At 31.0% G+C, this 13,653-nt stretch overlaps 1 protein-coding gene across 4 annotated transcripts; it reads left to right on the plus strand.

Annotated features, from left to right (window-relative positions):
• Window positions 1-34: 34 nt before the first annotated feature.
• Oseg4 (intraflagellar transport protein Oseg4) lies at window positions 35-9,265 on the plus strand. 4 transcript variants are annotated; one of them, XM_088200512.1, is made up of 18 exons: window positions 35-115; window positions 2,416-2,527; window positions 2,594-2,733; window positions 2,811-2,913; window positions 3,378-3,538; window positions 3,612-3,759; window positions 3,827-3,957; window positions 4,021-4,224; window positions 4,317-4,431; window positions 6,125-6,238; window positions 6,310-6,529; window positions 7,120-7,342; window positions 7,405-7,778; window positions 7,839-8,115; window positions 8,179-8,292; window positions 8,366-8,695; window positions 8,755-8,867; window positions 8,928-9,265. In XM_088200512.1, the coding sequence occupies exons 2-18, from the start codon at window positions 2,500-2,502 to the stop codon at window positions 9,100-9,102; spliced, it is 2,970 nt and encodes a 989-aa protein (XP_088056638.1). In that variant the 5' UTR covers window positions 35-115; window positions 2,416-2,499; the 3' UTR covers window positions 9,103-9,265. The 4 variants fall into 4 exon arrangements, 3 of the variants coding, with proteins under 3 accessions (XP_088056638.1, XP_088056636.1, XP_088056639.1); XM_088200510.1 differs by lacking the exon at window positions 35-115 and adding an exon at window positions 2,015-2,122; XR_015811712.1 differs by lacking the exons at window positions 35-115; window positions 4,317-4,431 and adding an exon at window positions 1,997-2,122.
• The last annotated feature ends 4,388 nt before the right edge of the window (window positions 9,266-13,653 follow it).

Here is a 13,653-nt window from a genome sequence, read left to right on the forward strand (position 1 = left end):
CAGATATTTGTAATAATCGTCAAAAACATCAATGTGTCTGACAAGCTCGTTGGAAAGCTGGTTGGTTCACGTAGATCAGGCCTGTCATACTCGATAGCTGGTATGTGCCAAAAATGTAAGATTTAATATAATGTGGGCCGCAAAAATATTTTTTTTTATTATATCAAATACAATATCCAATAAAAATTAAGAAAAGTTCGACAAATTTATTTATAAAATGAATGTACTCTTTTTGACACTTGACAGCTTTTTATTTTGTTTATGTTGCGTGTCGGAAAGTGCGTTAATTCTTTACATTTCCCAAATAAGTAGCTTGGAATGCTTTTACTTAATCACACATGCTTATAAATGGTTGGTTACTTTTTTGTAGTATTAAATTTAATTTATTAAAATAGTTTGTTATATCAACCATAAAAGCTAAATCTCGTAGCCATTCTGGATCAGAAAATAAGCATCGAGATCTTATGAAAATGATTACATTTTTGACGAATATTAACAAACTTTTCCTTTGTATAAATTTTGTGCACAATAATTTTTGATGTATCATATGCAATGCGTATGATAGACCTTGGATTCGTCACAAGTTTCACTTTTTTTATTTTCGCAATAATGCTACGAAATCGTGTTTTTTTTGTCGTCAAAGGAGCTTTATCTATGACTACAGGATTTAGTTTTACCAGTGCTAGATTTTAATTTTCTAAAAGTTCATAAGCACATTTAAATATATATTGTCCTGTAGTAATAACACGCATCGGAACTAGCTCCAATAATTCCTCGTAAATCTGGAAATTTATATTATAACCACGAAAAAACACAGCTAATTGAGCTGTGAACCCAATGATCCAACTTTTGTTACAAGCAACAGAGATTGCGTTTGCGTATAGTGCACGAGAGAGGAGATGGGAATGTTTTGGCCGCGAGCCGCAAATTTGCCAGGCCTGGTGTAAAGGGTCCTCGAGATGGTCAATCGTGATTGTCAATCATCACATGATTGGCGGTCATTGATGCAATCGATTGATCATTTACAGAGGCGATTGTCAATCGTTTCTACGTGATTGATAAGAATGATAGAAATTTTGATTGACGGGATTGTGCGTCTGCGCATTGGGATCTATCTAGGCGACTACTGATCTAAATTGAGCTTTGATATAAATTTATAATACGTATTTGTGAGGATGACTATGACATAAACATGTGTACATAAATAAAAACAATTGGTAAAGAAAAAATCGCTTTTTTCTTGCACAAATAAAAACCATATTGCTTTGAAAATTTACTACTCTGATTGTTTCCAGCTGCAATTCCGTAGCCCTGATCAGTACTTTTCATTTCAATATTAAAAACAATATTATTATTATAAAACTAATATATTTTTGTATAACACATTATAGTCAAACGATTGCACTTCTAAATTATGTCACTATACTATATTTACGTTAACAAATCACACGATACGGATATACGTTCGATATAATTATCATTACTTCGCTTAATTGATAAATATAAAAAAATATGGTACTGATTTTAATTTCTATAAATGTGTTTAAAATATCAAACGTATATCCGTATCGTGTGCTTTAAAGTCAATAGCAGGGGCGTAAATCTAAACTTGCCATCCCTTTTTCAATTATGTATAATGATAAAATGGATAGCTCTCGAACTGACTGTGTTAACACAAATAGAGTATATATATCCATATGGCTAATATTATTAATAACTGACTGGAAAACAAATTGAAAGTGAATTATCCCTCAATATAATTATATTCTTACAATCAAAACAGTTAGAGAAATTGAACTATCTGCATTAATTATCCAAAACACAATGAATATTTTTTTCACCATAATGTCTAACATTTATTTTTTAATAAATATGTGCTTTATTTATCTTCGACTTTTTAATTAATATTAATATTCAATGCTCTCAATTTTATTATAATTTATTTTGTTATTATTTGTGAAATCAGAGTTTTAATTTTCTATGTATAAAAGTTCAATGACATTTAAAAGTTTATGGTCTCTGCCAAACTTATACTAAGACCAAAATCTGTTTGTTGTTTGAGTGCGTCGCGCCGCAGCGCGCGGGTTTTTTCGGCATTATGTTTATTTATATGAGCAAGAAGGTAATAAAAGTGTCAAAATACAATAAGAATTCATAATCCTTTTCAAGTACAATTTGAAAAATCTTAGAATAAGTTATACAAAGCGGCCACGAACCGAACACATTAGTTACCATGACAACGGGCGCGAAATCCTGTTACCCGTTGCTGACGTAATAAAACTATAAAAGCAACCTAATTATTGCTTTATAAACAATAAAACTATATAATTACGTTGAAGAAGTGTTAAATTTTTATTACACAATAAATTGATTCTCATGATTTTCGCTATTGTATTATTCACTAATGGATTTTAGATTGCTATTCCGAAGCACACAAACATAAAATGTCTGGCTTGGAATCAACAATCTGGCTATATAGCTGTCGGAGGCGACGAAGGAATGCTCAAAGTGTTGAAATTAGAATCAGGTATCGAACTCTTTTTGTAAACTTGAATTTAATTTTAATTTATTAATTACATATACATTTTTAAAGGTGGAGGTGGAAATTTATCAATGAATTTGAGTCTCGAAGGACATTCTGGACAATTACAAGTGGCTACGTGGAACGAAATTCATCAAAAGTTAACAACGAGCGATCAACACGGAGTTATCATTGTCTGGATGTTGTATAAAGTAATTAAAATAATTTTGTTACAATTTTACATAATAAATTAATATATTTTTAGTGATCGTATAAATATTACTTTTAGGGCTCTTGGTATGAGGAAATGATCAACAATAGAAACAAATCTACGGTCAGTGGAATGGCTTGGAGTTCAGACGGCCAAAAAATATGTATAGCTTATGAAGATGGTAAATATTTTGTATATATATTATATTAAAAATTACATAAATAACTAAAGGACTTGAGCTTTAAAAAAAAATAATTCCATACCTTCCAAAATTCTTTGAAATTATTCATATATGCATTATTCATATTCCTAGCATATATGTTTATAATGAATACTTACCTCTAACTGGCATTAAGTTATAGCTTTATAATTCAGCTAAAAGTCGATTACAAAGCTCATTTTCACTCAAATGTTTGTTTATTATCAAGGAAATTAAAAAAAAAATTTCATTTACACAAAATTATATAAAATCACATTTATATATTAATCTAGTTTTAAAATTACAAATAAATTTGGCTAATATTTTTTATTTGTAAAGTTCGTTTATAAGGTATAAAAATTATATTTAAGATATAGTTTTTAATTTTTGAGGTTCAAAGTAGTCTTCGCATATTATAATTAATTATATATTTTATTGTACATTAGGAGCTGTTATTTTGGGGTCTGTAGACGGTTCTCGGGTTTGGGGCAAAGATATCAAAGGACCTGGTTTAAGTGCAGTACAATGGTCTCCGGATAATTCATTACTATTATTCGCACTCACTACTGGTGAAATACATCTTTACGATAATCAAGGAAATTATACGGTATAAATTATTTAATGTTAAACTCTTATTCTAGTTAAATATAGTTAATTTTAAACGTATTTTTATTTCATAGATGTCTTTAGCGGTACAATGTGCTCCAATTCCGACACCTGTCGTAGGAATGGATTGGTTTTCTGGTCAAATTAATACAGATACCCCATCGCTTGGAATTTGCTATCAAAATGGACGAATTCAACTCATGAAAGATCATAACGATGATGGTTACTTATTACTATAAAGCTATCTTAGTACCTTTTACATAAAATTGTTACAAATTAAAAATTTCAGGTGCTATTATAATCGATAGCGGATTAAAGGCTGTGAGCTGCAGATGGAATCACAATGGTACTGTGATGGCAGTGGCTGGAACTGGCACTGATGGTTCTAACGCTGTACAATTCTTCAATCCATTTGGAGAAGTAGGTTTTTTTGAATAAATATTTATTTAATCATTAAACACTAATAACATATAAAATGTTTAGCATTTGCGAACCTTGCGCGTGCCTGGTGGAGGATTGCAAGCCTGCGTTTGGGAAGGAAGATCTTTGCGAATCGCCATCGCTGTTGACTCATTTATATATTTTGCCAATGTGAAACCTGATTATAAGAGGGCTTATTACGGGGATACGTTGGCGTTCGCTTCTAATCAGACTACGGTGACCTTCTGGGATACCTCAACCAATCAAGTGAGACTTCTTATATTTATATATATTCACACAAAGAAAAATCTAATCTGTAAGATTGAGTCGTGACTGAATCTAAAACGTTCCTTTTATAGTGCTGGTTGAATCACGTCCCGAATGTCGTTGATATATGCGGATTTAACGAATTCTGTGTGGTAGCTACAGCTCATTCGTTGGTCATATATAATCAGCAAGGCATACAATGCGACGGTCTGTGTAACATTGTAATAATATCGGCTTCACTATGTTAATCTTCCGGTTGTGGGCATAATTCACTTATTGTATATCATTTGAGCACATTAATGTTATTTATGCATTTAAATCATGAATTTTATACATGATTATACATATGTCTCTGTACGCATGCTACTGCACATTATTAATAAGCCAATATAAGGAAGTAAGCTAGATTTTGCACATCACTAGTTACATACTAAAAAGCTTGGAAATCTGGATATGTTTTTACTTCATTGTTAAATATTTGTTACTAGCAGTATTAAAGAAAGTATATATAAATCGAAATGCTGATCTTCAGAAAGAGTCGACAAATATAACCTTACTAAATTTCAAAGCAATTTAAATACATGAAACTTTGCAACTTTTAATTTTAACGACAAACTTATAAAATAACAAAGAAATAGAATCAAAAATGCTTTTATGTTACATACTCTTGTTTAATACTCATTGAATACAAGATTTGATCCAGGCAGAACATGGTGTTGTGGGATGGAATTACTATACTTTTCAGGTTTGTGAAGTACAACTGAGCAGAAACTAAATAAATAGCGTTGAATATAATTAATATTTTCATCTTCTAATAATTAAATGGTATCTATCGGTATAAAGACTAAAACACACACGTCATATAGTTAAGTGTTTAATGGCAAGTAATTTAGTGTTTCAGGCACAATGTCAAGTATGACTAAATTATTTTCTATTAACCCTTTCACCGCGGATGGCTTCTATAGAAGTCATCAAGAAAATCGCCAGTACTTCTTGTGGCATAAACCAGCCTAATAATATGGTTATTTAGTATAATTTAAGACTAAATCACCTGAATTTATAATATTAAAAAAAATGACATGACTGGGTGCTCCCTACATATTAACAAATTTTTAAATGACGCACAAAAATATCAGCCGTGGTGAAAAGGTTAAATGTTATTTTAATTAATGCACATGTTTTGGTCTTAGGTATTATTATAATTACTATTCTTGACTATTTCCTAACTGAGACCTTCCACTATTAGATATTTGAAACAAACCCTCAACTTATTTCTTCTATATTTATAATGTTAACTATAAATTGAATAAATGCAACTTTTGGAATCAATATCAGATATATACATTTTTATGGTTTCTTTGCAAATTTATATTTTATTTTAAAAAAAACTTATGTTTTTTATTTATTTATACATGAAATGCAAACATCTCAATAATAGTTATATATTAACACTAGATTTACAGAACCCGTCAAATTCATGGGTTTGATTTATATCAGACAGTGTTTTTTCTGGATTTTTTTATAATTGAACAATGCAAAAATATTAACATTATTTTTACTTTCGGAAACTTCTTATTTTTGAAAATCGGGTCACTATATACCTATTTTGAATGACATTCGTCAAATTAACTGGTTACCCGTAAATCTAGTGTTAAATAATCAGAGGACAGCGATTCGTCACATGACCAACAATTACTTTAAGAAGTTTGACTGTACGAGATCTTTAGTAGATATCTCCCAAAATAAGACATGTTCAGCAAAGTTCACATCGAATGAAGACATGTCCAAACAAAATGCATTTTTTTCAAAATTAAATATATGTGACTTATTTGATATTGATTCTAACCTTATAGAAGTTGTTTATAAGCATATAAACTAAACAATTATGTGTATATTTCAGCCAAAATTACACCAATGGAAATCGCATATGTGTGTATGAACAGCAATGGATGTGTAATTGCAGCTTCCAGAGACTGTTTCATGCTTTGGTCGTTCACTACATCCAAAAAAACTGGTATATACATTTTATTTTATATTTTTAAACAAAAATCTAGTGAGAAAATAACTTATGATTCTACACAATAGGAACCTTGGAACAAATATTTTATCCTGACGGCACTCCGTGCATGGGTGAATTTCAACCTTGCCAAAATCCAATCTGCTGTATCGCTTGCACCAACAGTATATTACTGATCGGACGTGAATCTGGCGAGATAATCATGTTCACATTACCCAATCTAATCGTTACCAAAACCTTCAAGCTATCGAATAAACCGTATAAATTATCGATTAATTCTAATTCTAGGTTTCTATACATTGATATAAAGAGCGAGGCACAAATTTTGCTATAAAAAGTAACATAAATATATTCATATTTTAGTCATATTTTTTTTACAATAATGGAAAGGGATAATGCATTTAATTAAAGATCAGAGAGATCGGAACACCAAACATCTCGCTACAGCGGTAAATAAGGCCAACGAACATCTAATGATTAAAAAGGTCAATAAGAAAAAAATATGCCAGTTGACAGCTGTTATTTTTTATATTAATTTTGATATATACAGTTAATGTAAGGTAAGGTGACCAGATGTCCTCAAAAATTTTGCCTTTCTATTGAACAAAAATTTCCGAAATGACTTATTTTTAGGTCCCATAGCAATTTGTCATTTGTCCTCCTCCAACAAAAAATTATTGCTTAACATATAAAAATTTTCAAGATACCCTTTTTATTTTTAGTGCCCTTTGATATTATTAAAATCTGGTCGCCTTATGTGAAAGTTTTTTGAGATTTGTGGATTTCTATTCATTTTTGTAGCAATATTTGTACCTCCCTTTTATTTATCTATATATAATTTAACATTATCATAAAACTATTTTTATTAATAATTATAGTAAATTTGCTATAATTGACGCATTGGGCGGATTTTATATCATTGAGATTGAAAATTCTACTACAAATATTGGCAATTCGATTAGAAAAGACGTTTGGGGTATGCAATGGGCCAGTGATAACCCGCAACTCATAGCGATTATGGAAAAAGCAAGATTGTACGTTTTGAAAGGAACTGAACCCGAAGAACCGTTGCCTGCAAATGGATACTTATGCCAATTTCAAGTATGTTATTGATAAAATAATTCAAAATAAGAGTGTCCTTAATTTTTATTGTACGCCAATAGGAATTGGAAATAGTATGCGTGAAGCTTTCCGAAATGGGTGAACAAGGCGGTAGCGAATTTTTAGTGAAACTCGAAGTCAAATCCCTTAGAGACACTCGACAGCTTTTGGATAAAGTAGGACTAAAAGAAGCTGAAGCTTTCATTCAAGACAATCCGCATCCTAAACTTTGGCGTCTATTAGCTGAAGCTTCGTTGCGAAAGCTTGATCTTACTGCAGCAGAACTAGCTTATGTTCGATGCGGAGATTATGCCGGTATACAATTAGTGAAAAGATTATCAGCTCTTCGGGGAACAGCTCTCAGATCAGCTGAAGTTTTGGCGTGTTTTAAACAATTCGATGAAGCCGAGAAAATTTATCTACAAGAAGATCGAAGGTTGTTTTTTTGTGATATTTTTTGATCATATTTATATAACAATGTTTTAATTAATTTCAGAGATTTAGCCATTGCTTTACGTCAACGGTTAGGTCATTGGTTTAGAGTCGTCGAATTATTAAAAATGTCTACTAACACCACAGAAGAGCAGTTGCAAGAAGCATATAATAATATCGGACATTATTATTCTGATCGGCAAAATTGGACAAACGCTCGGGAGTATTTTACTCTTGCTGGTAATAAAGATGGTTTAATAAAATGTCACATAGCACTGGAAGATCTTGAAGCTTTGAAGCAGTTAAATATTAGCACTCCAAAGAAACCAAGTTCATCGAATGTGAGTATGCTAAATTAAACCATAACCCTAATTATTATTTAATACTCAAATATTAAATTTTAGGAATCAAACAAATTAGATAAAAGCTTAGTAAATCATCAACCTCCGTCATTGGCATCAGCTCTTCATTTTAAGCATGCTGGAAAACTATCGTTAGCAGCAGCTACTATATTTAAAGTAATTGAATTACTTTCTCTATGTATAATAATTACATATCTAATTAATATAATAATGATTTCATTTGTTGTAGTTAGCAGAATCGGAATTATCTAATCAATGTTCGCCGATTAAAATGAAGAAGCTTTACGTATTAGCCGGTCTATTACATGATGCAGCCGGAGATGAGAATGCGACTGATATTTGTTGGCAAAAGGCTGGTTCGTGGCATTGGCTTTGGTTAGCACAAACTGGAGCCATTACAGGCAAAGAACAAGCCCTTCGTGCAGCGGCACGATTACGAGATCGAAGACCTGCTCCTCCGTCTGGTTCGGCCGGAACTGCTACTCTCGCATTAGCTGCTATTGGAGCGCGAGCTTTCGCCACATGCTCGGCAGCTTTCATAGAACTAGAATCTTTACCTGTAAGTCCATATTTATTATTCTATTATATAAAAATATATTAATGAGTAAATTTTTAAAGGATGGTGATGCTTACGCTGATTTAGCTGTAGAGATATTTAGCAAACATGAACCAATAGATCCTAAATTAAATAGAGCCGAGTGTTTCGGGTGCCACACAATGGTGTCAGATTGGTAAGTTTTTTTTTAGTAGTCATTAGAATTAAATTCATAACTTGTCTTGCTCTTTTTTAGGGCTACTTCTTGTCATAAGTGCAGTATGGAATTTCCTGGGTGCGCAGTCAGCGGAAATTCTATCCATGACCCTTTAAAAGTGTGGACTTGTAAACAGTGTAAACATACTGTATCTCAACAAGAAATAGTTTTACGACAGACTTGTCCTATTTGCCACTTTATGATTAAAAAATAATACTTTATTATCGCTATCTCAAATGTGATATATATAAAATAATGCATGCATTTGTTATAAAATGATTATTGTATATCACAGTTGATATACAGAATTAAATAATAAACGTTGACTTTTTAAAATGTACAAAATTTAGTATTTAAATAAAAAACAATAGTAATTATTTAATAATGTTATTATTTAGTGACATCAGCCATAATTCCTATTTATTACACAGATTTCTGTGTAATTTTAAAATGCTATATCCCACTAACTTGCTTTTTCTATTTCCATCAAAGAAGCAGTATTTAATATAAATGGAAAATTGATAACTTTGACGATGCTACAAGTATTTGATAATTAAATAAACGTGGACAACCCTTATAGAAAGGGGATGTATGCAGTCTTATATCTGTCAAAAAACTGTTATTGATCGAAGAAATACATCTAACACGTGTGAAATGTGCCAATGAACACAAAAGTTGGACTATATTGGATTGAAGAAGAGTGACGCTCTCTGATAAGAGTTAAATCAATTTCTACTATGTTCATCGTTAAGGTAACGAATGATATGGTGAAACATATCTCCTTGTCAAAATCCAGAGTCAAATGAATTGGGGGAGCTTCTTAAATTCCGGAATAGAAAGTATCCGTAAGTACCGATAAAATAACTTTGGGCCATAATTAAGAAAAAAAATAGGACGCCCAACTCAACGAGCTTACAAAAACTTACAGAAGTGATCGAAATATTGTACCCCTTGATGAATTAGAATACAAACTCATTGAATTATTGATTAATTACATGCTTTTCATGAGTTTTAGCAGTATTGAAGGCTAAATGAGGTATAATTTTAAAATGTTCTTTACCACATGATTTTTTTGGAATGAATTGCAAAGATTTTTTAATTATCGACTAAATTTTACTGTTAATTTAATTATTTACAAAAGTTTTTATTTTATTTTTTATGTTTAATACAACCAATTTTATTTTTTCACCCTCTGTGTAAAAAAGATAAGATGCACATATGAAAATGGGAGATAGATTCAATTACTATAAAATTCTCGAACTCAAAAATAAATAGAATTAATTTTTTATTTATATAAAAATAGCTTAATAATTTGGCACCCTGATTTTAGCGCGCAAAATAAGTTTATTTTATATTTTTGACTACTCATTTAAAGAAATTTACATACTTTAAGCCGGCAACAGACAATTTAAACTGAGCGTGTGTATCATGAAAACTGTCAGTTGGAACTGACAGCACTGTTCAGTTTAAACTGTGCGTGTGCAGGGCAATTCGTCTGTTGTGCTGTGATTTTACAAGAAGAAACATGTTTTGCTTGTGCGTACCTACCTACAGTCAAGAGAAATGTCGCCAAAACAGTAGTTGGCGGAATTCATAAAAATGAGCCTTGTCTGTGGCAGAATAAAAGTAAGGACTACCATAATTGGGAAATGAAAGCAGCAGCTTATACGAAACTCAAGTGTAGATTCAGTGAAAAGTAAAATTAGCACTTCAAAAAATAACTTTTAAAAGTAAAATCATCGCATAAATCTGGACCTGGGACTGCAGCCATTTACGTATCAAAATTATGGTATTACGATTTGCTACAATTTGTCACAGACCAGGAAGTACCAAGAGCCTCACGATCAAATATAAGCAAGGATGGCGAACTATGTGAGTAAATGATATTAACAATATTTTTTTAATTCAGTTTAGTGACTTTTCACTATTATAAAAAATATTAACGAACAAAGTTACCCTACCATGGAACATGTCCTTCATTCACAAAATAATTTATGAAGTCTTACCTTATTTTCTTTGCTGCACTTGTTATATATCCTAAGTGTCTTCTACCTAAATATATCATGTCTGAACTTATGGAAGTTAAACCATTTAGGAGGAGTGTAAGTTGTTTGGTTAACCAATTTAAATTAAGTAATTGTGTAAAGCACAATACGCCATTACAACTGATTCATTTATTTTTGGTTCGATATTTATTTCTATCTGAAATATTCGGAATTGAAACGCTAAAATACCAAAAACGTCCTTGCTCTTGATACGCGATAATTGTATATTTTTTTCATAAATAGTTAGGTCTGCTTGTCTAAATGGTTTAATCATGTCTGTTCTTAAAGGAAATGCATCATTAGCAACAAATACATAGGGTGAACTTCTGCTGCTATTTCTGACAAGTTTCTCGGCTGGGATGCACAACTAAATTTTTTGGAGTTTTCTTAAAAAATACCAAAATTTTTTCCAAAATCACACAAAATATACCTGTATTGGCATCCACAATAGCCATTAAAACCATACTATGTTGATTTTTATAATTATAAAATTCTGATCCACATCCAGGTGGTAAAACGATTGAAATATGTTTCCAATCTTGTTCTGTTCTGGTAAACTGAAAATAAAATGTATGTATTAACACTTGTAAAACATAAACTATTGTGTATGTATTATTGTTTCAGAATGACTAGACCAGGTTCGTCATTAACTGATTATTTTAATTCGAGCCAAACACAATCATACGCACCATTAACTCCAAATTCAATAACATCGAGTAGAAGTCAACGTTCGAAACCAAAGAAAAGGAATGCTAATGCACTCGATAAAACTTTATCAAGCTAGGTTCTACTAAAGGTTTAATATTATTTTAAACGTCCCATTCAACATGACGATCGTTTTAATATTTTTGGTAAAAACCTGGCAATGAAGTTACATGATCTGTCAAAAGAATAATGCATTCTGGCCCAAAATATTATACTCTATTCCGAGCTGAAATGGAAAGATTTGACTATTAAACAATATACCCCAATTCCTCGTATAGTAACACTGGTATCCTACGACTGTCCTCCCCAGTTGATCCTGATAATTGAATACTATGAAGACACTTACATTGGGCCACAACGAAGAGGCCAATGGGCAGAATCAAAGTTTTCTGTTAAAATTTGGAATATGAGAAACAGAGTGACTGGCCACCTTCCTCGAACTATTTTCGGATTTTACACATTCTGGCCAAAGTGGTCTCCAGTATGCATTTAACCCTTTAAGTGCGGAATTAAATTTCATAAAAAGTCAGGAAATGTGTCAATTATCAACTAAAAAAAAAGTTAAAGATATAATTGTGATTTTTTTATGTTTATAGTCATTCTCTGCTGCGTCTTAATTCACCATCAGAATTGAATTTAAAAAAATAAAAAGTGATAAAATGAGGGGAAAAAGAAAATATATATATAAATGGAAATATATTAGTCATTTAATAAAAAATAATTAATAAAGAATATAGAAATTATAAAAAAGTTCCAGATAAAACCATGCAACAATTTTCCTGGTTTTATCTGGAAAAATATAAATAAAAAAATAAAATTAGAAATATTTTTTTTGTATGTACATGTATTATGATTTTTATAGTGGGATAAATTCGTATCTCGCACTTAAGAGCCCTGCATGGTGATTCAGATTTATCCGCATCTATAGGGTTAAAGTAAATGGCTTTAATTCAGATAAAGCTACAGCAGTATATTATGGTAATTTTTTTCCGTGGATTAATAATAGTAAGTGTAATTTCTTTTTGTGAACATATTAATGGAAAAAATTAGTGTAAAACAATAATTGGTTCAATTTTTTAGACTAAAAAATCGGCTGTACTTCAATAAATATACAGAGACTGAAAACAATAACATATTTTTTCTTGCCATTTTATTTTCTGTATCGGCGGTAGTTTTAGAACAAGATGCCGTAGAAATCAATGCTCTTGGAGTAACAGAAACGGCGATATCTTTCAAGGCAGTAGAATGTACAGCCTTTATATGAGCGTGAAGGCCTGAAGTTGTGCCTCCAATGTTCTAAGTATCTTGTTACAGCTAATATATTTGGCGGAGATTGTCCGTAGCTTTCAAGAAATTATACCAAACTGATGTCTTTGTTTCCGATAGTTTCATATGCTTTTCATATATATGTTTATCTTTTTCAAAGTCCCCCATTCCTTTCTATCAACGTGTAGGGAAAATAAATCATTATATCAATAAATGTCAATTAACAAAAATAGATTTAGTTTATTTTTTAATGCCTGCTGTCGTAGTGGAAACCAGGATTAGGTGAAGCGTAGATGCTCCAGCAATAATACGACGGTGTGGCGTTGTGACGACTGGTTAATGCCCTTTATTTATTTTAATCGCTCGATATTTATATTAAATATTTAATACAATACACTTGTATTAATGATAATTACATGCGTATAAAAATAAATTTGTTGATGTTATGCGAATTTATTTTTAATAAAAATAATATGCAGTTAACTTGATGGTTCCAACGATTTATTTAAACCGAATCGTTTTGAAGAGCACAACTTAAAAAAAATGTTTAAATTTTAATGTAAACGTTTGTCCAGTTACAGTACAGACAAACTGGGACACAATAGCTCGAATATTATTATATCTCAAAAAGATAACCAATTACTAATATTTTTATCATAAAATAGGGTTCGCACATGATTTGCTTTAAATACCACACGGAAACTAAGCAATTTATATTTTTTGAAAATAAAATACCGAAAATTCCTGTT

This window comes from Plectrocnemia conspersa, unplaced genomic scaffold (genome assembly GCF_051122295.1).
Source record: "Plectrocnemia conspersa isolate PC_06_02 unplaced genomic scaffold, ASM5112229v1 ptg000012l, whole genome shotgun sequence".
Classification (NCBI taxonomy): domain Eukaryota; kingdom Metazoa; phylum Arthropoda; class Insecta; order Trichoptera; family Polycentropodidae; genus Plectrocnemia; species Plectrocnemia conspersa.

Excerpts from the sequence above, each read along its gene's own strand:
- Oseg4 (XM_088200510.1), top strand. The coding sequence starts at position 2,099 with ATGTTTATTTATATGAGCAAGAAG. Across the intron at positions 3,760-3,826 it reads GAAAGATCATAACGATGATG|GTGCTATTATAATCGATAGC; the intron begins GTTACTTATTAC and ends TAAAAATTTCAG. Across the intron at positions 8,868-8,927 it reads CACACAATGGTGTCAGATTG|GGCTACTTCTTGTCATAAGT; the intron begins GTAAGTTTTTTT and ends GCTCTTTTTTAG.